Here is a 25,362-nt window from a genome sequence, read left to right as displayed (position 1 = left end):
ATGGAAAGAAATTAAAAATATGTAAGGTATTTTACAAGAAAAAAGTAAAAGACAAATTTGGTTCAGAGGAGAAAGCTATGTGGTTGGCTGTGTTTACAGACTGAGTTCAATCTGATTACCCTGCCAAGACACAGAAAACGAGCAGAGACATGGCAGCTAATGTATATTAGTTCTGTATTCCATTTAACAAGATGGAAGATGAACATATACTTACTGAGATTGTGGTTATCCTTTTTTTGTCTCTCCTTGGCCATTGCTCTTGTATCTGCTTCTGACAGAAAGTAACATTTACTACAACAGTCCTGAAGTTACAATTTCAGCTTTCCTATCACCATTTCAAAATAGCCTCTTTTCACACAGACACACACACACACACACAAAAGACTTCTAGTCATTTTACTTTATTAGTCTTTTTATTATTAAACAAGATCATAAGCAAATCTACATTCTACCAGTACTAAATTTTTGAGCAAGTCTGGCAGGTTACTTAAGATATTTATTATTGCACACTTTTTATTTAAGAATATAGAAATATTATGGAGGAGTATTTTTCTCCAATTTGCTGTAGTTTACAACAGGAAAAAACAATACACTAATGTGAATATGGATTTGTATATCCCATAATGCAAGAGTTAATCAGATTTCTAAGATATTCATTTTGAACAAACTCACTGTTTCCTCTGGGTGACACTAATAAACTGTACATGGTTGTTAGCATTCTTTGGATTAATTGAATATAACTTTTAAAGTTGTTAATCCACTAATATAGATTTACCTTGAATAGCTTTATTGTAAGCTTTTAAAAGAACCATTTGTTCCACCCTGGAACAAATTTAATGGATGATAATTTATTTATACCATTGATCAGGAGCCAACATGTGGAAGAATCCACTGTTTTCTAAAATAATTAGGTTTATTAGAAGCATGATGTTCATAAAAATCACAGGGCAAACATTGTTTCGCAATTGCTAAAGAGGAGAACAGAAAGAAAACATTTCTTCATGGTCTTTGTTCTTTTCCTTAAATGAAACTACATACTGCAAAATTCTCAGGAAATGAATTATTATGGAGATTTATTTCATGAGTAATTTTTGTTCAACTTTTAAGGGAAACATCATAACTTCTTAAATTATAAAATGCTGAAATATGAGAGTTCTTTTACCTGTGAGTTCCCTTTTTACTGGTAGATTAGCTGGGCAAGAAGCATTTGTGAGACCCATATTAGCTGGTGTCATTCCCTGGTCACTGTTATATATATCCAAAATGCTGCTAGATAGCTTAAGGGGGAGGGGGAGGAAAGGAGAAGAAGAAAGAGAAAACAAAACAAAACAATTAGAATAAGTTAAAAGACTTAAAAGATTAAAAAAAAATACATAAATACAAAAGAAAAATAAGTTTCTTGAATATGAGACTGATGTTCTTTAGAAGCAGCTATATATGTGTCTAAAGGGAAACTTAGTCCTTAAGTAATATTAAGTAATGTCAAAAGTGAAAGATCAAAGTGTGCCATTGTTCTACAAGCAGATTTCCAAGTGAAATTTCTACAAGTTTTAGCTGCAGAGTAATGGAAGGATATGGCCCATGGTGTCTGTTTTTTAATTACTTCTATGCCATATTTTCAAATAACAGGATTAGCACAAGTGCATTTGAAACAAAAGTTAGGTTGAAAGTAAAAGTAACCTTGCTGATTTTGACCTATTACGTAATGATTCTATGGATTCCAGATTATTACCCAAATATTATTTTTACTTTTTAAATTATTAAAGTTTAGTAATGAACAGTTTGGACTCAGTTTCTATGACCATATAACAATCCTTTCATTATTGATTATTGTCTTATATATTGCTGTATGTTCATGTGAAAATAGAGTCCAAGTCCATATTCACACGTGCAAGAAAAAAAAAAAAAAAAAAGAATGTAAAGCAGCTAAGCAACTTTTTTTCTTTTTTTTTCCTTTTTTTTGTTTTCATTCTATGATGCACATAAAGTTTGTGCAGACTGTTTTGTTGTTTTCTTTTGAGGCCAATATAAAATGACTCAGAAATCTAGTTCAAAACCTGGTCTTGAATGCCTTCAGGGATAAGGCATTCACAGCTTCTCTGCGCAACCTGCTTCAGTGCTTCACCAGCCTCTGAGTGAAGAATTTCCTCCTAAAATCTAATTTAAATCTCTCTTTTAGTTCATAACAATTCTCCCCTGTCCTATCACTATCTGCCTCTGTAAAAAGTTGCTCTCCGTCTTTTATATAAGCCCTCTCTAAGTATTGAAAGGCTTCAGAGAGGTCTCCCTGAAGCCTTCTATTCTCCAGACTGAACAACCCAAACTCCTTCCACCTAATAGGAGAGGTGCTCCAGCCCTTTGATCATCTTTGTGCCCCTCCACTGGATGTGTTCTAAAATATCCACATCCTCCTTCTTCTACTGGAGGCCCCAGACCTGGATGCAGCACTCCAAGTGGGGCCTCACAAGGACAGAGTAGAGGGGGACAATCACATCCCTCGACTTGCTGGCCAATCCTCTGTTGTTGCGGCCCAGGATGCAGCTGGCCTTTTGGTCTGCAAGCACACACTGCTGGTTCATACAAAACTTTTCCTCCACCAAAACCCCCAAGTCCCTCTTTGCAGGGCTGCTCTCAATGAGTTCTTCAGCCAGCCTATGCTCATGTCTGGGATTGCACTAAGCCTGGTGCAGCACCTTGCACTTGGCCTTGTTGAACCTCATTAGGTTCATGTGGGCCCACTGCTCAAGCTTGTCCAGGTCCCTTTGGATGGCATCCCTCCCTTCTGTGTATCAACTGCACTACTCAGCTTGGCATCATCTTCAGATTTGCTGAGGGTGCACTTGATCTCACTGTCTGTGTCACTGATAAAGATATTAAACAGCATCGGTTCCAGGACAAATTCCTGAGGGACACCATTCATCATCGGCCTCCACCTGGAACGTTTTGAATGGAGACACTTTTCCAATGATTTTTTTAGTGTGAAATTATCCCATGGCAGTTCTTACAACATTTTTATATTAAGTCTGAAATTGTAAATAAACTTTTTTTTTTTAGTAATAATTTTCCTAATTATCTAAGAGTCTAGTTTGTGTTAAATTCTCCTAATAACCCACAATACAATGAAGCATTCAGGATTCTTTTTAAATACATATAAATAACATGCTCATTTTCCAATAAATTTGTAGGAGTCTATTACTTAAGAGAACTAAGGATTCTTAAATACCATTAGAAATCGAAACACCAAGTCAGTTTTGAAAGTCTGATTAAATATTTGATCTCTCAATGAAAATACTTTTTAAAAGAATGTTTGGAATTCAGATGAGTATTACTCAGGAACAAGCTATGTTTAATATGCAGGATTTGAAAGCTAAGCTTAACATTTCCATGTTAAGTACCTTCGTTTCATTCCTGAGAGGTAAACTGACAAGTATTACAGCATTCACTGCAGCTTTAACTTTAGATTTTCTTTGTTTCAATGATAGTATAACTATATTACAAATGTAAACTCATATTAGCTTTAGACACACGTTTAAAGACTTCCTACACTTATGTAAATGAATTTGGCTTATTGAAATAATACGAAAACAGAAATTTCATATTTAGTGCTGATATAAAAAAAATGAGAGTCAATGTGACTCCTACACTGATTTCAGCGGACTTTGAATAAGACTATTATAGGGGTTGGGCTAGTGTTGTGAAATGCTAGGAAATGGTAACCACTGAAAATAAGATAATCTCATAAAAAATCTAACAAATGAGAAATTCATATGTATCATATATGTTGGATTTTACATAGTTCGCAGTTGTGTACATGAGTTCAATATTTTGCATGCCACTTGTGGTAAATTTTCTAAGTTACAAGATTATCAAAACCATTAGTGGAAAAATCAGAACTGTAAACCACAGATTGACACAAAACACTTGAGATACATCAATGAGTGCTTCTAATTTTCCATCACAAAGTCATCTGTATGATCTAAGTATAGTTAAATATCTATAGTCTATTCATAACAGCATGAATTTAATTGACAAGGCCCAAATTGAAGAGAAAAGGTTAGGAACAGCCAACTGGCTGGTAATTAAAAAACAATACCAAGACATCTGAAAGTTCAGAAGTGTGTGAGGATTCAAAAGAGGCTCTCTGGTGACAATTAGGGTGAGTAAACTCAGAGCCACAGGTAGAAGTTTCAGCTCAATTAGATCACACAGCTGATGAAGGTAATGTCATCTAACTCAGCTGACTTTGTATGGAGTTATATAAATTTATCTGATTCTTTCCATCAGCAGAACTGCTACAGTGTCATCCCACAGTGCCAGGGCTTTAAGCAAATATCTGTCTGTTATCTATGTCTGGCTGCATTCATTAATGCTTTCATCGAGCAGCAGAAGGCATGTAATATTTCCCAAAATATACCATATGAACTTTGTTTCACACAGTCTACAGCATTTTTCCCCTCATCATTTGGCAATTTTTATCAGTCATTAGGAAAACAGAGTCATAACCTAATGCAGAGATGATAAAAATGAAACCAAAACTCAAGTCATTCATCTACTGATGTCAACAATCCTATAACCTCAGTAATTAGAATGATTCACATATGTTAATCACATGTCAATCACTAGGAGTGTTAAAATCAGCTTTCTGTCAGGCCATTAAAGAGAAACTTTGATCTAATGTTGTCTAACCTTAATAAATTGTTATCCAGAACTTAGACATCAGAGAATAAACATATTCAAGAGCACTGCCACAGAAATCCTACAAAATGCTCACTCATTCACCTCCTTGAAAGTGCTAATTTCTGTGTTGCAGAATCCATCTTTCTGACTGAAACATACACAGGTGTGAAAAATAGGACCATTTTTAATAACCCCTAGGTAAGTAACTCCTGGGGAATAGAGAATTTTATGTTCAATCCTACTTAAGTCTATTACTGCCTCAACCAATGCACTGAACAATTGGATAGCAGAATAAACAGCTTACTCATCTGACCGCAGAAAGGAGACATGGAAAAAAGGTTCTTTCCTTCATAACTACATCCCATCCAGACACAGATTTCCTGTCGACCTTCAGTGTAGGTGATTCTGTTCAGTACAAAAGCAGTTGTGCCAATCTCACTATCAACTGCCACTTAGTAGAAATCTCAAATACAATATAATGACTGTTATGATGGTTAAGTGTCTTTGTGAATAAATCCGCTAGTGACCTCCCTTTGACACACTGTCTTCATCTTCAGTTAGCCAGCACAACATATTCACATTTACAGTAGGGTAAAGTGGGTATAAAGCACCTAGTAAATTAGACTATGTAGTTATGATCACATTGCTCCAATAGAAATCTTATGCCCCTCTGGGGCCTTCAACTAAGAAAAACATAGACGTGAAAGACTGGGTCCGGAGGAGATTCAAATTTCCCAATAAACTCTTATTTCCAAAATCACATAAGAACAACAGAGCAAAACAGACTGGATCTTTCCTGACAAATATTCACATTGATGATTATGGGAGAATTTTAAAAATACAAAGTCAAAAACATATCATTTTTGATTTTTGTTGCAACTCTCTGCCTGAATTTGCCCTAAATTGATATTCACCCTGGAAAATCCTTGCTACTGTTACAGAATATCAAGAAAAAAATTAAAATAGAAATTAGTCAATTTTGATACAACATTAAAAAAAAATTGTTTGGTTATGCACTGGAGCTCCATACACCATAATGTAAATTATTTCTTACAACGCCATATAAGTAGATTATTTTTTGTCAGCACTGAGGCTTCAAATAGCTTCCAAATCTAACTTACAAGACAAATATATACATTGACATAATTTTATCCAAAAAAAAGTACAAAAAAGTACTAAATTATAAATCATTTGCAATGGCATAATTATATAATATGTATATAATGGTGATCTTACAATTATAGAGCACTGTCAAATCTGATGAATCCCAAAGCACTTTAAAGCTGCACCTGATTACACTGCATCAAAAGTATGTTCTTGTTTCAGTTTAGAGATGTGGAAACACAGATATTCGGGTATGAAAATGTGTAAGTCCCAGGAAGTTATCTATTTATCCTGCAGGTGCCAAGAGCCACACTAGTTCACAGCTGTGATGTTCTGAGAAGTCCTGGTAAGTCACATCATTTTCAACCTTTGCACTGATGATACATATATTTGTGTGTGTATGTCTCAGAATTTAGATGCAAGGGGTGAACACAGACATATTAAAAATAGCACTATATAATTACTCATTTTTCCTGCTTCTAAAATGCAGCCAGCGTTTGACAAAAGAGTAACAACCTTTAACACAGCAAATGATTTAGTGGGAATAACCAGTGACAATGTGGTACAGGAAGAGAATAATACTATATCTAATTAAAACTGCAAGGAGAATTAAAGAAAGCAGACTGTAATTACCGAAGTTAGCATTTGGCAAGGACGTTGGGGTTAACGTTCTTCCTTTTGTATAAAGTGTCATGGGATCTTCAATGCCTGTGTACAAAGACTGGAACATAAGAATTTCCACTCATGGGGCTCAGTCCTGTAAGATGCTCAACTTTGGAGCTTAAACCAATTATAAAGGCAAACTTCAGCTGAAGTACCTGAGCAACTGCCTGGCTTGAGCTCAGCAGAACCTCACAAGAACCTGAGACCTTGTGGTTACTGGCAATGTCTAAGACAAGTACTATAAAGGCCTCATCTAAAGGAGCTTGTTATTCTTGGATCTAAACTGCCATGCAGGCAGGACTGCGTGTTAAATATTAATACTGAGGGTTCGCTACCTGCGTGGTTGGCTGCCAATGAACAGCAGCGATCACAATTTGTAATCTTTAATATGCTTTATTTATTTGTTTGGAGGGAGGGAGGGAGGGAGGGAGGGAAACATTACTAATCCAGGAAAACTGTTTCTTCATGAAGGGGAATACAGAGGAATACTATGGTATTTCAAATCCCATAGCATGGCCTGTATTGCTAAGTATCGTTTAATTTCAAGGAAGAATTAAATAGAATATGATAAAACATATCTATAAGGGTTACCTGTGCCCATTCACCTGTAGTCCCAACACAGCACCATGTCACAACAGTGTTCACTTACATCATCATATACTATTTAAGTATTTGTTCATTTTAGCTAATTTTTGCATGATGTGTTTGTATTACAGTAACATGCAAGTCCGTAAGAATCTATCACAGTCAATATTGCACAGATAGAAAATAACAAATGAACCCTGTTCCAAAGGCAAATAGATTTTTCTTAATTTAAAAACTCTGCTGAATGTGGTAATGTTCAGTCTAGACACAGAGACCCTGGGCTAGAAAGTGCCCAGGACATTGGGTTGAATTATCATAACATCACATAAACCAACTTTTCATAAACCAACCATACTCTGTCTTAAAATCAGTTAGGTTTCCTGTCTCCATTATTTTGATTTGGAGTGTGTTCCAGAAGTTGAGTGATTACAGATTGCTGTTAAAAAGCTTTATCTCCATTTCCAGACAAATATTATTTCATTTTCGTGTTCCTTTAACTTAGGTAATTAATTGTTTAACTTCCCTATGTGAGTGGCCATAGATCCTATAAACCTTTGTTTTGTTAAACTGATCAAGCCATGCTTCTTTAGCTAGATTTCCCATACTATTTGTCCTAACAGTCCTCTCTACCTTTCCTGCTTCGAATAAGTCTTTCTGAAAGGTGTACACTTATATTTGTCTACAGTATTCTAAAAGTTTTCTACCCAGTGAATTCCACAGTGGATATTCCCCTGTGTCTCTGGAGATCTCTCTCTTCTCTCTCTTGATGTATTCTAAGATCATACTTATCTCTCCCCACCCCCCACCCCCCGCCCCTTTTTTTTCCAGTCTCATCATTTTGATGGCTTATAGTCATCCTGTAAGCAACTAATATAATCAGATCTTTCTCTGTCATATCCAGCTAATGAACTCTCAGCTTACTGCAGACATTCCCATTATTAGTATCTAAATGAATGACCTTGCACTCAGTCCTGTTACATTGCTTCCATTTATACTATTTTGTCATCTCAGTCATTTAGCTATTCCTCTACGATATCCTGACCCTCCTTTGTATTAGTAATGCTTTCTATTTTTGCTACTTCAGTGAATTTCATCAGCAAAACCATGTATTTTTCTACCAGAGTCATTAACAAAATTATTAAATAAACAGAAGCTCAAGACTGATTCTTGGAGCACTTCATTAATATGTTTTAACAAAATCTTTGTCATCTTTCTAGCCTAAACCTAAACCTGAAAACAATCCTGCTCAGTTTCCTTTCTTTACAATCTGTATTGCATTTTACTAATAGTCATTCATAGAAAGCAGGATACAAAAACACTAAATCCTGAATATGCAAGGCTAGCTAGAAAGGATAATTCCAGTAGCAAACAGATACATCCAAAAGGATGTCACTAGTCATGGAAATGATGCAGGTACGTACATTTTTAAAGAGCAGATACCTTTCATGTTCTAGTTACCTAAAATGGCTAATTCTTGGGATAGCAAGGGCTTTTCACCAATACTATCTGGACTGTCCTGACAGGTCAGATCAATTCATCAGCTAGCCTGATTTCTCTTGAGGGATCTGGGAGCAGTAAGCATGATGGACTGTCTAGTTTGTGGAAGCTCATTTCTAGGTACCACTTCTCCCATAGTCTTCTCAGTTCTCCATGGTCATGTAAAGGTCATAAAGACCAGGTATATGATCAGAGGGCTTAAAGATGCCCCCAGAAAAGAAAGAGGTCACGAACCTGACTGCCTCTACCTGAGATTTTCATTCTGCCCATGTCAGAAGAGCCCATGGAAAACAGGGCAAGTGGAAAGCAAACTGCAGGAATTGTCTTGCTAGCAGAAACATCCTTAAGTTACCCTTTTTTCTAGGGTTAATAGCTGCAGACATGCAACATGATGAGTGTGCCTACATGCTGCATGCCTGTATATCCTGCAGTAACAGAAATAGAGTATATGTCCAGAGAAGCTGATGTATACAATACAGACAGTTCAGAAAACCATTGGCCCTACTAGACCTGGTCACATTTCCTGTACTGCATGTACAGACTTGGCAATCTCTAGGAACAGGGAAGCAAAGTACATGCTACCTTACTTGTCACAAGAAGCTACATATCTGCCTAACTTTAAAGTTTGGGTATTGTATCTGAAAAAAAAAGGTCTTTTTGTGCTTGATAAAAAATAATACTTGCTCAGACTGCATCTAGATTAAAGTGTTCACATGTGAAATATTACTACAATACTTTATACGTGCCCACCCCTAAATATATCCTGCTTAAATCATGTTATCATTGGAACCTAATTGATAGCATCACTTCAAAGAACAGTTTTGTAAAATGAGGCTATTTCTTCTTAGATGTAAAACATATGTTAGCACCCATTCATCTTTCTCAGTGTGGTCCTTGCTTATTCATTTTAATTAAAAAATCAAAGCAGAGATTTTACACAGATTTTATACTAATTTCATATGCATCCCAAATGTACAAATCTAAATTTGGAACAGTGTCCACATTTCATTTTACATACCAAGTAAAATTCAGTTTGTGCACAATTTATGTTACTGGGATACAAAACATAAAAAGACATATTTCTTGTCAGTCTTGACCTGTTTAGTCATAATACACAAACTCAAATATTGTTAATTTTTTGAAGTCCACAGATGAACTTCACAATGTGCACTGAATTTGGCCAAAGAGTGAATTGATCAATAAATGTACAATAACCCAGTCATTACAACTCTATTTTCTGAGCAGTAGTATCTGGTATAACAAGTGTTTCTAATTTTCAACGGCGGGAAAACTGGGGCAATTCTTCCATTTTCAATGTGTGTTTTAGTGAATTGTGACTTTTCTTCTAATTCAAAAGCATTACAGACAAGAGGAATGATCTTCTGGTTCAATAAAAGCCCTGTACTCAGAATACTGGAGTTCAACCCCTTGTTTTTCAGTTTCTAGGTTGCTTGAAGAAAGGCGAACAGCAACTGTGATATCTTTTTTTTTTCCTGAAAAGATGTGTTTACATTGTAAACTATCAAAAATTTTGTAACATATTTAGTCTAGAACAAGAAGATTCCTTGACAGCTAAATGTTTTAGGTCCTTTTTCAATTGAAATACAAAATGTTTATGACATATTTGAAAATAGATAGTCTTCAGGAACAACTACTATCCAAATTTTTCTGTTCCTATTTTTATTATCTTAAAAGAACAGCAGAAAAGCAAATTCATCCCTTTTCAGGCTTGTTTTTGTTAGAACAAATTGTATCTCCTTCTATATTTATCTTTAACGTGGTTCATAATTGCACACTCCTCAACCAGAGACTTAATGTTCAGATGTATTACATATTATATATTATGTATGAAAACTGGTTCATTTTTTATCTTCAAATAATGATCATCAAGCTGCTTCATTATTCATCAGAGAAAAATGAACTCTGTTCATTTTCCCAGTTACAGTACTTTCCTGCCCTGATCATATACATAGAAGTACACTGTCTAGATAAATGTCTGGTCAAATATGACCAAGCAAAAGAATTTACTGGAGAATCAGCCTTTTACTGTAGAGTTCTGTTCTTTCAGTTATCATCTCTTAATGATACGTTTTTATCTGTTCTTGTCTTTTCTGGTTACAAACCTAAATTAACAGACAAGGACGAAAAGTGAAGTGGTGGTGTGACATGTCATCAGCCAACTGACATCTGGAAATAAGACACTACAGGAGTACTGTCCCACTAATCTCCAGGGTCTGAAACCCCAAAATGACAGCGATAACACTGCTAGTTTTTTACTAAGATTATTTCACTAGTAACACCAGCTAATGCCCTACTTCCTGGTTCCTTGCAACTTCTTCCATTTCTCTGGCCACCATCTATAAATGCACATACCAAATCATTCAAAGTCTTCCTCTGGAAACAAAGAATGGCACAAAAACATCAGAAAAAAAATGAGGCTGAGGGACAAGTGAAAACTAAATTTTTTATGGGATGTGAATACTGGCCACTTTCTCTTGAGTATCGAAGCAAAGATTTCTATCACCAGTATTTATATTACATACTTTATATGTATCTTACATTTCACAGAATCATATCACAGAAGTATAGAATGGCTCGGATTGGAAGGGACCTTAAAGATCATCTAACTCTAATCCTCCTGCCATAGGCAGGGATGCCACCCACTAGATCAGGTTAGCCAAGGCCCCATACAACCTGGCCTTGAACACCTCCAGGCATGGGGCATCCAAAGCTTCTCTTGGAAACCTATTCCAGTGCCTCACTACCCTTACAGTGAAGTTTCCTTCTAATGTCTAGTCTAAATCTATCCTCTCTTAGTTTAAGGCCATTCCCCCTTATCCTGTCATTACCTACCCAAGTAAAGAGTCCTTCTCCATCTTTTTTATAAGACCTCTTTAATTGCCACTAAAAAAGGCCACAATGAGGTCATCCAGGAGCCTTCTGAACCTCCAGACAGAACATCCCCAGCTCTCTCAGCCTTTCCCAGTATAAGAGGTGCTCCAGCCCTTTGATCATCTTTGTAGCCCTCCACTGGACTTGCTCTAACAGCCCCATATCTTTCTTGTGCTGGTGACTCCAGACCTGGATGCAGCACTCCAAGTGAGGCCTCATAAGGGCAGAGCAGAAGGGGGCAACCACCTCCCTCGACCTGCTGGCCACTCTTCTGTTGATGCAGCCCAGGATGCAGTTGGCCTTCTGGGCTGCAAGCACACACTGCCGGCTCATGTTGAGCTTTTTGTCCACCAGAACCCCCAAGTCCTTCTCTGCAGGGCTGCTCTCAGTGAGTTATTCTCCCAGTCTGTATGATCCAGGTGCAGCACCTTGCACCTATATATTTCTTTATATATCTTTTATATATATGTAAGATATATATATATATTTCACATATCATCTAAGTATCTGAGTACTGCATAGTAAGGTATTTAATGACTTCTATGATCTATTGTTTTCAATGTGTGATCATATAACATGCAGTTTTGTTTTATTTGGCATTCCTTCCTGTAGTGACTGATTTCAAATACATTCACAAGTAATTAATTACAGTGTAAATATAAATGCACACTAAACTACTTTTTACTACTACTTTATATTATTACTATAAACTACTATATATAGTAGTATATGGAAGGCCTTGGCAGATAGAGAAGGAGGTGCTAAGAAAAGCAACCATATCTTTCAGTTTATTTCTCAAAAAGACCCTTCAAGAAATCTGTGTTTTCTACAAATTAGTTTTAGCTTGCAGTAAGAAGCTTGCCTGTGCCTGGAGAACAAAGCAGCCACTATTGTTGTCTCTGAGCCCACGAGACTTTTATATAATCTATGTAAATGCCATTCAAAGAAATTCATCAAGTATAGTGTGAGAAGCAGCCATACTCTATGCACTACAGACTCAAAGGAGCTTAACATAGCCTTAGAGAAGTAGAGACTATGTGGCATGTGATAAAGACTTCAGTTTCTGTGTTACTATATACAGACAAGAACTCCTGAGACATGCAGCAGTGGCTCGATTGTCAGGGCTTTGGGAGAAGATGGAATTTGCCTGATGGCCTCAAAGAGCAGGAAAAACATATTACCTGTCAGCAAAAGCAAACTACAATATGACAACACACATTCAAAATTCTTTCCATTGTCCACCAGTTCAGGTGGACAGTTCAGTTCTCCAAACTGCTAATTCTTGAATTCTTAGACACTATGATTTCTTGAGGGAATTGGGTTTACCTACAGTGAAGAATCTCTGTTTTTATAGTTTTAATATGTATCTTTTCTTTTCCTGTCCCCAAGGGCTGGGAATACAACTCAATACAGATATCTACAGTGTGAACATGAGTATTTGAGTCAGTTCTTTAGATTCTCCTCATATTTAAGGAGGGAAACGGATGCTTCAGTGCAGCTCATTTCATACTAAATGTTAAACCTAAAATCGGTGAGACAAATCACAGGCTACAGTTGCCTCTTTATAATATATACAGACCAAAATAAATAAATAAATAAATAAATAAATAAATAAAAATCGAAGAGTTCTGCTGCAGATGAGGAAGCTAAATATGAGTAGTCTATTAGGTGTGATAAATTCAACTCTATTTGTTGGACTACCAGTTAATACTGAGCTGAGGTTCATCAAATGTAGATAAAGAATTGTGGGTGTTTTTTGTTTGTCTATTTTGTTTTAAGAGTAACAGATCCTGTTTCTGTTTTTGCATTTCTGTGATAAAATATCACTAGCATGTTTCCTTGGGCCCAGCTAGCTCCATCAATGAAGGAACTAATAAACTGATATTGATGTAGAAGTTAGTACAATGCATTAAAATTTGTTTGTGGGTTGTTTCCAATATGCAGAGCCTGCAAAGACTTTCAGATATATGCAGTTTATCTAAAAGATCAGGTTATGATATCAAGGCATATTCTTAATAAAAATAAATGCTATGAGCATATTAGGAGAAATATAAACCTGTTTTATCCATCCCTTTCTCTTATCCCTATTCAACATGTTTAGCGTTCCAAGATGAAGACCATAATTCAGTTTACCATTGTAAGAAGTACTTATATACAATAAATTGAATATTTAAGAATAATACTTCTCTTTATGCCTACTTACATTTATGAAAGAGAAAAACAAAGAGGAAAAAAAATAGTCTTTTTCAGCTCCAGAAAACAGTTCTGAGTTGTCAGTTTGTGCATTTCATTGCTCAGCTCTGCAGCTGAAAGACACAATTCCCTATCTGGTTCCTTTATACAACTGAAGAAAGGCAAAGAAATTATTTGCTCACCAGTTTTATGTTCGAGGAGTCTATTATTTCCACAATAGCTACAGACTGGTCTTTCTCCTTCATTTTTCTTCTTTGAACTTGTAAACGATACCAGGAGTGCTAGACAGAAGCTTATATATGAAGGTGAACTTTGATTCTTCCTTGGACTTTAAGACTAATCTAGTGTAGAATGTGATTGACAAAGCATTTTCATTGATGTTATGCAGCTTTTCAAGTTACCCAACCTAAGCAAATGAGGTTGTTAATGTTTACTCTGGCCCTTTCTCTAAAATGGTTTTGAACTTTAGCAGATTTTATAAACTTATAACGATTGTCAAATGGCATCCCCTAAATTAAAAAATAGAATCATAGAATATCCCACGTTGGAAGGGACCAACAAGGATCATCGAGTCCAACTCCTGAAATACTCGTGATTGTGCAGCATAGGGCTGCCTAGATCGGCAATGCTATATACACCTCCAAAGTAAAACTGATTTTATTTCATGATTGAATAATACCAGCAATTACTGAATAATTTGGAGGATACTCGCTTGAATTTCTATTTTCTGCATGATTTCTGAGAATGAGACAGACAGTTTTGGTAATCCATACAAATGGTAGCCATCAGTATTTGACAAATAATTAATACAGATACAAATTATTAATGCCATGATAAGAAACTGTGACCTCAAAGACCTTGTAATGGAAGTGAGATCCTGCAGACAGACTCCGTTGTACTTTTATGAAAAAATAGTGTCTCCATAAAATCAACTGCAGAGTTAACAGATTTAATGAGAATCTTATACTGGCTGTAGTTAACCAAACCATAAAAATCGGAGAAAGAAAACATCCAAATTATTCTGTCCTGATCTAACCTCTAGCCAATGCCTGTACAATCCAAGATTTTTTTCAAATGTCAAAGGAGTTGACAAAAAGCAAGTGAGCCACAGGACAATTGAGAATTTTCTCCATAAGCTGTTTTCCTGCAAGAGTAACAGAAGCGGAGCAATCTCAACTGACTTGACTCCAAAGCAGACAGGAAGCAGACCACAGCTCCCAGTCTTAGTGAAAGAGTGCACTGTGAATGTACAAAATGAAGTAGTGCAAATGGAGACACAAAATCTTGCAGGACCTTTCAAGAGATGTCCTTTCACAAGCATAGCACTGTGCTCCCCACTGTGTTGTCACTCCCTGAGTATGCTGCCTCAGCCCTGCCATCTAACAGCTAGGGAAAAAAAAATGTCTTTCAGGATGCCCAAGTGCTTTTGCTTCCCCTCTCAGTCAGTGAATCCTCAGTTATGGGTGGACAAATACAAAAGCAGAAAGTGAGTTAGGGAAGCAGCGATGGGGCCACATGTTTACAAGCACAGGCCTGGGAATGGAAGGTGAATCCCTGACAGATGGCTGATCACGTAAGGCTGAGCTTAACTTTATCTCTGCTTTCCTCTGAATGACACAAAAGCTTTTTAATGATTTAACAAGAGGGCCCCTTTATCTTATAGACTGCCACATGAGTCCTTGGAAAGGGGGCAAAGTAGATGTGGAAGCTGGGAAGAATCTGGTTACAGACAAACTGTAACTGCCCCTGCTATTGCTGTGCAAAACAGAGAACTTTATGGTACAGAGAGACAGAGTATCTGTCTTTGGTTCAGATTTGTGTGGAGATGGCTCAACAAATGAACAAACCACGATGAGCAGTTCATTCTTTCTTTCTACCCTTAATCAAAACCAGAAGTACCAGATAAGCCAGAGGCCTCAAATCTGTGCAGTTCTTTATTTCTTCCCACATTACCCAACAAGATGACTAGCCATGGGATCTGTGGCATCTGCTGTCCTTTAACTGTTCTAATCATAACAAATAATAATAAGCTTTTATCCAATATAATATTATGTAATATAGTCTAAGTATCCAATAATTAAACCAAGTTTCAACTGAGGTACAATATTATTTCATTAAAATCATACAAACAAAAATAACATTTTTTTTTGTTTAATTCTTTTTCCACCGTATAAATACCACATACATCAAGTCAGATTCCAAGGAGAACTGAAGAAATTTGGTTAAATTCACAGATAGACAAAGTTCCCAGCAACAGATTCATTGCTTGTGACAGCTCTAAATCTCCAAAGTGATGTGAACCTCAAACCACCAATGAAACCATAACTGTTTCAATACATAGTCAGAGCAGGACTTGTTGGAGCAATTAGTGCTGTTTCAAATCTTTAAATATTCCTATTAAAATAAAGTTTAAAAAAATAATAATATTTTGCAGATGTTTTTAAAGTAACTTTAAAGCTATTTGTTTCAGCCTTGTTTAAAACTACCAAGGCTATTCTATTCCCTGAGTGAGAATAATTCTTCAAATCACACCTGGGGTGCATTTATTCATATATAGAAATATTTTTTGTGCTTCCCATTGGTTAGGAACTGCTGCTTTCAGGAAACACTTCTGCTGGTAAGCTCATTCAGGTGGTCACAATTAGCGAAGAAAACATTTCTTAAATATTATGAATAAATCAAGACAGAAGCATTGTTCTCAACTTTATTTAGTACTGGACATGGAAAAAAAAATTATAATGAAAAGGTTTTCCTTTTTCTCCCAAGCAATCTGAAAGGAGCTGTTCCATTTTGTTTAGCTATTCAAAACCTACTACTCCAGCAACAGTAAGCCCACTTGATTTAACAGATCACTAGCTGGGTCATTATTATCTGAAGGCCTGTTTTATGGTAGTGTTCTGCCTCAAACAGTACTCTCCACTATTCCTTCATTCTCACCACCAGCCACGTAATTGCTACAGAGCCTCTTTCCTTTCAAGAATACTTCTGAAAGGTCTTGTTTTCTTGAGTATCAGAACAAAAGGCAACTTAGAATCCTCGGATATGCTCACAAAATTAAATTATTTTACGTCCTGTCCCACCCAGCGCTGTGTGGGAGAAGCTTGCGTCTTTCATAACACTAGTATCTTCTCATCTTATTCTCATCTCAAACCAGTAAATCTCCCAATGCCTTCAATGTAAGTTTTATTGGACTCCTTGTCAAATAGAGGACATTATCTCAGTAGCTGTACTGTGATTATCTGGGATACATCAATTATTTCTGAAAGAAACTGCTGGTAAAATGCCAAACTTTTTCATAGAGATGACTGTTGTGCTTGCTAAATTACTGGGTTTTCTGGTGAGTTCCAGGGTTGTGTACACATATTAGCAAAACAAAACGGCATTTAGTAACAAGAAAAGGTTTCACTGGGTCACACACTGTCAAACTGACAACTGCAAAGCACAGAGATCCTATTTTTCAACTCTACTTTTTTTCTGGCTCTCTGAACTGTGACTAATGTTCTCCATATCTCCCTTGATACAGTATGTTTCTTACACTTCCCTTCTTCAGATATTAAAAGAGATGTAAACCACAGCTTTTTAGAACTTTCTCTACACTTTCAATGATGATGTCATATTTACTTTATATTAACAGACCTGCAGCTGAAATGTAGATACATTTCATATGTTCTGAGCATTTGAAGTTAATAAACTTTAAATTCACTACAGAATGTTGAAGATACTGTGAGGATTTTGAATGCAAATGAGATTGATAAAAATGAAAAATGTTTACTTTTCAAATGTCTGTCACCATAGCAGATATACATAATATTATTTACTTTCTAAAACTCGCTCATATATTCTTTGCTTCATTTCAAATGGAAACTTTCCAGTGATGTCTATGAGGTTAGGAAGATACCTGTCATTCCTAATATAATACTAAGGACAGGAATGGATTTCTTATAATATAATTAAATATGTTGCTGTAAACAATTTCATAAGACTAAGTTATTGTAACAAGGAAAATGACTATCATTTGGCTGTGTTCACTTTCATTTTCAAGTTTTCTTCATAGAATCATAGAATCAAAGAACAGATTGGGTTGGAAGGAACCCTAAAGATGATCTAGATCCAACGCCCCTGCCATGGGCAGTGACACCTCCCACCAGACCAGGTTGCTCAAAGCCCCATCCAGCCTGGCCTTGAACGCCTCCAGGGATGGGGCATCCCCAGCTTCTCTAGGCAACCTGTTCCAGTGCCTCACCACCCTCTTGAGTAAAGAATTTCCTCCTTATATCTAATCTAAATCTACCCTCTTTTAGTTTAAAGCCGTTACACCTTCCCAGCTTTCCTGTAGCCTCCTTTAGATAGTGGAAGGCCACTATAAGGTCTCCCCAGACCTTTTCTTCTCCAGGCTGAACAACCCCAACTCCCTCAGCCTGTCTTCACAGGAGATTCTTTATTAAATTCTGTATATTTTCAGCAGAGAAAATACAATTTTGCTTCCCACTTAAAGTTGTACTAAATGTTGTTATACAGCTTTATTACTCTTTTACTATCCTCTCCATTCTGAACAAACAATTTTTATCAAGTAATAGATCATAAGAGTAGCTACAATCTGATTTCAGCTATGTTTTCTGGACAATGATATAACTGGGTTTACAAGTACTTTCGGAAGAATTAAGATCTCTTGCATACAGGAAGGACCTGATCTTGTCTTGTAACTCAACTTCTAAAAGTAATTTTAAAAGGTAAGTTTATAGTAGTAGGGTAAAGTTAGGAGAAAGAGAATCCAGCCAGAGTACTCCCTGTTTTGAACAGGAAATTCTTAAGTTGCTGTGCAAAAACAGAGTTTTATGAAATTATGAGTTTGGGGCCAAACACAATAAAAGCAAGAGAAACTGCTCTTTGGAAGCTATAATTTTAATAAGAGATGGAGGGATGTTCTTATTTTCACTTCTCTGGTTCTACTAATACATGACTGTAATTCATTAATTCAGGGTCAGACAATGAGTCTCTGAGCAATTACTCACATGAGTGGTCTCATAGAATTCAATGTCCTCATTTAATGTGCCATTAAAATGGTACATGGGTGCATCTAACTAAAGCAAACATCAGTTCATAGCAACACATGCTGTGTAACACCGTGAAGTCCTTAATCTCAACCACTGTCTACTGAGAAAAATGAGAAAAACAAATGGCTTCGTGAATTCATCTGGGTCAAGCTAAGAGATTTCTGAAAAGAAAAGGAAAAGGAAAAGGAAAAGGAAAAGGAAAAGGAAAAGGAAAAGGAAAAGGAAAAGGAAAAGGAAAAGGAAAAGGAAAAGGAAAAGGAAAAGGAAAATGAAAAGTAAAAGGAAAAGTAAAAGTAAAAGGAAAAGGAAAAGGAAAAGGAAAAGGAAAAGGAAAAGGAAAAGGAAAGGAGCGTAAAGGAAAGGAGCGTAAAGGAAAGGAGCGTAAAGGAAAGGAAAGGAAAGGAAAGGAATGGAAAGGAAATGATAGTAAAGGAAAGGAAAGGAAAGTAAAGGAAAGGAAAGGAAATGAAAGGAAAGGAAAGGAAAGGAAAGGAAAGGGAAAAGAAAAGAAAAGAAAAGAAAAGAAAAGAAAGGAAAAGAAAACAGAAAAGAAAAGAAAAGAAAAGAAAAGAAAAGAAAAGAAAAGAAAAGAAAAGAAAAAAGAGAAGAGAAGAGAAGAGAAAAAAGAAAAGAAAAGAAAAGAAAAGAAAAGAAAAGAAAAGAAAAGAAAAGAAAAGAAAAGAAAAGAAAAGAAAAGAAAAGAAAAGAAAAGAAAAGAAAAGAAAAGAAAAGAAAAGAAGCCTTACTGTATTCAGAAAACCAAGAGACTCAGATTTTTTTCACAATTTTGGACAGACTGTTTCACACCACTTGTACTAATCTCAGACAATACTAAAGTGTTGTACTGCAAAAGTGCACATTGAAAAAGAGAAAACAGAAGAGGCAGAGACATTGCTTGATTCCTCCCATACTGGCACAGTTCGCATGCACTGGTTAAGGCAGGCTTCATTTTGCCACATCATTATAGAGAGATATTTGGAAACACAATATTCTCCGGTTTACCTAGCAGCCTGGTAATTTCCTCAGCACAAACAGAAATGTAAATATCCTTACCTGACCCGCAGACATTGCAAGAGTCTAAATCTTTGCAAGTAAGGTATGACTTAGACCTAAAAGTCATTACATCTTTCCTTGCTCTTCAAGAATAGGCTATTCAACATATTTCATGGGGATATGTCCTTCATGGATGAAGATAAAGGCTAATGAGGCTGAAATTAGCATAGATTAACATCATCCAGTTTTAAAAGGTGTTGAGGGAGTGCAAGTCCAATACAAAACCCATCACCGTCCCATGGTACAACACCTGAAAGGATCCTTCCCTGTCCCACGTCAATTTCAACCAAAATATTAATTCACTCCCCAAGGAGCATTTCTTTGCTATGTTCTGTACTGAGATATGTATAAATCAGACTGACTGACTGTATTAGCTCTGTAACTGGCATACAAATGCCAGGTATTCATGGAACCATTAATTGCCATTAATATTTGATTGTGTAGTTGGCAACACAGAGATGTAGAGATCTCATCTCCTAATGTATTCTTTGTAGACAGTGATGCTCTGTAGCCGGAAAAAGATGTTCCTCCAGTGGGTGATTAAGTGCAAGCACCTGACTCGGTATTCTGAAATGAACTTTGTAGATTATCAAAGCCTATGAAAATCCTGCTTTCACCAGGGAGAAGTTTGTCTTTACCAGTATTCCTTCTAGGACAAAATCTTGGAAAAAGGTTCCCAAGATAAATCTAGATTGAGAGAAAAGGACATCCCTTCTATAGAGTGTATTGCATTACATTTTTTGATAGATGTTACTTCCCCAATAATAATGAGCGTTTTGTGTCCAGAAAAGGTCCATCTTTCCTCTTTAAATGTGTAACATATATGAAAATTTAAGTAGACATCGTCAATCCTCTGTCACTCTTTTACAAAAAAGAGGTTATGAAATTATAACACTTTGTTAGGATTATTCCTATAAAGCATTTCATCTGAAAGGTGATATTTCTGATCTTTTTTCTTAAATTATTCAACATTAGTGCAATTTGCCTCTATGAAAGCCAACAAATAGAACCCACCTTGGTTCAATACAAGACACTGAAGAAAATACTTTACTCTAGATACTACCACATAGCCAAGCTTTGAATTTTTTAGACAAGGTAGAAGGATCTTTAAGCAGGACTTTAAAAGCCTTCTAGGGTCCAGGGAATCAGCATATCCATACTCCTGCATGTGTATTTGTCCCTGTAAAAGGCTATGCACTGGAGCTGGTGGACGCTAAAACCACAAATATTTAATTAGCTATTCAGACCATATTAAATAGCTGTGTCGCACCACACAGAAACATTTCCCTGTAATGTTTCTTCACAAAAAGACAAATAACTGAAGAGAAATTAGAATAATTCTCTGATAGCACTGCTTTAGCCTCTGAAGTGTAATGTTCAATCTAATCACTCAGTGAAATTCTCTATTATAAATAGCAAGACCAAATTCCACAAAATACTTACGGTTCTTTGCATTAATAGAGGAGTTTCAGAGCAACCTATCCCTTCATCATTAAAACTTGATTCCATATTGATTATGTCTTCAATAACCTCTTCCATCTAGTAAAATAATATTTTAAGACCAATCATTATTAGTATTAGTGAAGACAATATTATTCTGAAAATACAGAGGAAATAATCATATTTATTGCTTCAATAAAACTGAATTTCAGAAGTTCATATCTTAAAATTCAAATAATTCAAGTACCTTTACATAACATTCACAATTTTTACTTCTTGAAAACAGTTTTGCGGTTTAGTGATTACTTCTTTCCTCCCAACCACCAATCCATTCCACTTTCTTAACCCCGTATTGCAACACCAAGATCAGATGACAGGAGCTCATTGCTAAGCTGTAACTACGATCTGTCACCTTCATCAAATGTCTTATATCCACAGTGTATTTTTCCATTGGTGCATGAAGACTGAAAGGAACCTGTGGTTCTGCAAGAGCATGAGTCACTCAAGATTTGGTACCACACACTGCTCTCAGGATTCAGCGGCAGAGGTTTGTGTTGTGATTGGCAGTGTGCTGGATACTTCTCCAGCCAGCCTTCTAGTTCCACTTTTGTTCAAGTCTGAATCTAAAACTGCTTAAGAAGATGAGGTAGCTAATTAGCTATTTGAGGTAAAACAGTAAATACTTTGCAGACATATAGACGTATACAGATTTGGACAAGGCACAGGATGAGTTTTCAATAATTTTGGTCTGGTTCCCTTTAAAAAGTAACTATGAAGGAACGCCCATAATGAACCTGTCACAGTTAACTTTGCTGTCTGCCAGAGCAGTTCACTCGTGCTCCGAGGGCTTTCAAGCAGAGTTCAGGAGCGGTCTGAAGAGCTGTAGCTGAAGGAAATAGAGGAAGCTTTATGCAATGACTGGAAATGTCGGTACAAAGCACAAGCCAGGACCACTCATAGGCCAGGGACCTTTAAATACATTTATATTTTAGGCCAAATGGCACAGCACAGCTGATATGCCCAGTCCTCTCCCCCTCCAAAAGCCAGGCATGTGCTGTCCCATGATTTATGCGCAGGCTTATGTAGGAAAATGCAGTCTGGGCCAAAGGAACGCCAGGGAATGTCAGCAATTATGCAATATGATGACTCCTTCCCAGTACACCAACCTGTGCGTTGGGACTCTATTATTTACCAGTATACCCATAGCTTTCACTGAACCACAGGATGCATCTGTACTAGGAAATCACACTGTGCCAGAGATCTTCCTGAGGCTCTGGGATGGGATTATTCAAATTACTTGAATGATCCCTACAGGGATTTGGGCTTGTGCCAACAATCACCCTCTCAATCACAAACAGGCATATTTCAAGAGGAACAGCAGGTGTTTTACAAGCAGCTGTCTTGCTCTAGAGGATAAAGTTGTACTAATGGAGGAAATGGTCGTTCTTGGTCAGATATGCAAGGTACTTAAGAATGGTTCCAGCACGCTGCAATTGCCAGAACAGAGGTGATCACAGAGACCACCACAAAGGTCATCTTAAACGATCTTTGTAGAGTAGTGACTCCAATAATCCATAAACCTGACAGAAAATGTCAGTTGCCAATGCAGAAGAAATAGAGGGGCCCCAAATGAGCATTCAGACAAGCATTGGTTTTAATTTTTTCAGTTCCTTATGCTTAGCTGCATAGCATCCGAGTGTGCTCAGATAGATTGCAATGTATTTGTAAACTTTTCTGTTAGTGCTCAAGATATGATACGGCACCTCCACTTTTTATTTCTGTAGGAATTCCCCTTTTACCCAACAAGCACTATCTCTTGAAATCTATTGAAGTATTAAAGGCCATAATGATCTACATCTTGCACTGGCATTCTATAACAGCTGTATCTTTATTAAAATCAATGGTGGCATTAAAGTCAGGAGATCTATGCCAATTTACCCAAGATAACCCATATATAAATATATCAGCTAACTGAAAAATGAATGAGTGATTCTTTAATCGGTATATGTTTGTTATACAGCTAGGATAATACTTTTAGACTGAAATAACTCTCTCGAGAAAAAAAAAATGTTTGCATTGCCAAGTACATATTCAAAAAAAGTACAGCAATGTATGTCACAAAGATAAAAAGATAGAATGGTACATTTAAACTGGCAGAAATTTAGAAGCCTGATCATGCAATAAGCTGTTCACACAGCATTCAAGGGAATTGCTCATATAGTCTGAAAGGATTCAGGGCACATGTGTTGCAGCTGAAGGCCCCATGAAGGTAAAGAAAGTCATCTCTTGCCCACAATGTATACAAGATATGTCTTGCAACATTTTCTCAGCAGTAAGCAATGCCCAGTTCCCCAATCTTTTTGCCAGCCCTGCCCTACCGCATTTTCATGTTCTCCTCCAAGGGCCAGCAGCTTGGTAATAGGGCTCTCTGGTGTGCCAATATCACTGACGGGAGGCATGTGTCCATTCCTTAAAATGGAGGTCACTCCTGCAGGCTGGATTGTGTGGGAGTGAGACAGGGAGAGGGTCTGGCTGGACAGCTTGGTGTCAAGGGTCAGATACTGCTTCACCTGGTGCCTCTGGCTTTGCTGGATATGGTATCTAGACTGATTTTCCAAGTGTGTTTGTACCTGGGGAGAAATGGAAATGATTGCTAAAGTTTCAAGCTGTTCGTACCACCATTTGCCAATATGCTCCCTCAGTGAACTTTAGAACAATACATTCAGATTTATACCACTGCATATAATTATTATTAAACTCAAATCTTTTTTAAATTTTACATTCACATTTCTCATTTGTATACTATATTACCCCACACAGGTGAATAAACCCTCTGAATAATTATCAAAGAAAAAGAGTAGAATAGAATAGAAAATTTAGAATAGTATAGAATAGAATAGAATAGAATAGAATAGAATAGAATAGAATAGAATAGAATAGAATAGAATAGAATAGTTCAGTTGAAAGAGACCTAAAAATATCAAGTCCAACTGCCTCATCATAAACATGGTCCTGAGAAAAGGCCAAAAGTGTGCTACACATTTTTCTTTTCTCAGTTAATCTGAGGATCTGAATCACTAATAATTGAATCAGTAATAATTATAATCAAATCTATAAGCATATATGTATTAAAATTAGTATCACAATGTAATTATACTTTTGTACTTGAAACAGCAAAGAAATGTATAAAGAAAAACACAATCCAACCAACTTCAAGAGCAGCAGACATTCATTTATATCTAAACCCAAATTTGGCTCACCTTGTAATAAATACAGTCAGTCAAATGAGGCATTGTTGTACTTTTGCAAAAATTAAAATAAAAATCTAATAAAAATAATTTTAAAAAATGGCCCAAAGTTACAGTCTTAGATGACCGTTCACTATCCTGAAACCATGCAGTCTTTGTGAAGTGCCTCTTGAGGACAGATCACTTTTTGAGTCGGTAGGACTTTATAAACCAAGCGGTCATGCCAAAATGGCTAATTGAGTAAGACTTTGGGCCATCCTTTGATTACAGAGATTGACAATTGCTACTTCAAACAGCTCTCATCTCAGATCAATGTCACATTCCTGCAATTTAACTACCAGAGGAGCACTGCATACACAAACCTCACTGTCATTTCAGCCCTGTGGCTTTCTCCTTTTGCTATGGCATGACTGGTCACAAATTTCTCGTAATAAATTTTTCTCAAGTGGCCTCTGTGCAAGCATGATTAATATTTGTTAAATAACAGCAAGACTTGCTCTGCAGCCCTTATTTTCTCTGAAAAAATTCAGTCATTTAAACGAACTTCTTTTTAATTCCCCTAACATACATAAGAAGAGATAAATAGCCCATAAAAGGGGGTTGCATTTAAATTAACTATATTTTTGTACAACATTGCAGTAGTTACTTTATTTTTAATCATGTTACAGTGGCATGTCTAGAATTATTTTAATTATGTTTCTTTAAACTAATTTTCTAGTCATATAAAAAGATTAAGCCATGCGGTAATGAATATAATATTAATTATTTTGATGTAAGCCTTAAAGTTATTAAATAATATTCCACTAAAATATTGATATCAAATCTTAAATACATTGTTTTGATATTCCCTTGTTTTATGTTAGGAAAGTATGCATCCTTTGTAAGATTTTAAGAACTAAATGTGTATTTGGGATTTACTTAAATTATAATATTATTTATCTTAACTGAGATCTTTG

The 25,362-nt window shown here is 36.3% G+C and overlaps 1 protein-coding gene across 2 annotated transcripts in view; it reads right to left on the bottom strand.

Moving 5' to 3' along the window:
• Positions 1 to 25,362, bottom strand: part of TFEC (transcription factor EC) — a 106,107-nt gene that overhangs the window by 20,237 nt on the left and 60,508 nt on the right. The window contains exons 2-5 of one of the 2 annotated variants that reach the window (XM_040550370.1): positions 23,537 to 23,788; positions 21,162 to 21,257; positions 1,163 to 1,277; positions 215 to 271 (exon numbers count right to left, since the gene is read on the bottom strand). In XM_040550370.1, the coding sequence (XP_040406304.1) occupies positions 215 to 271; positions 1,163 to 1,277; positions 21,162 to 21,257; positions 23,537 to 23,788 (520 nt within the window). The remainder of the gene's footprint in view (positions 1 to 214; positions 272 to 1,162; positions 1,278 to 21,161; positions 21,258 to 23,536; positions 23,789 to 25,362) is intronic. The other variant, XM_040550380.1, reaches the window with a different exon arrangement.

The sequence above is a fragment of the Cygnus olor genome, chromosome 1, assembly GCF_009769625.2.
Source record: "Cygnus olor isolate bCygOlo1 chromosome 1, bCygOlo1.pri.v2, whole genome shotgun sequence".
In the NCBI taxonomy this organism is placed as follows: Eukaryota; Metazoa; Chordata; class Aves; order Anseriformes; family Anatidae; genus Cygnus; species Cygnus olor.
Note: the sequence above shows the minus strand (reverse complement) of the source record. Positions and strands in the feature narration are given on the sequence as shown.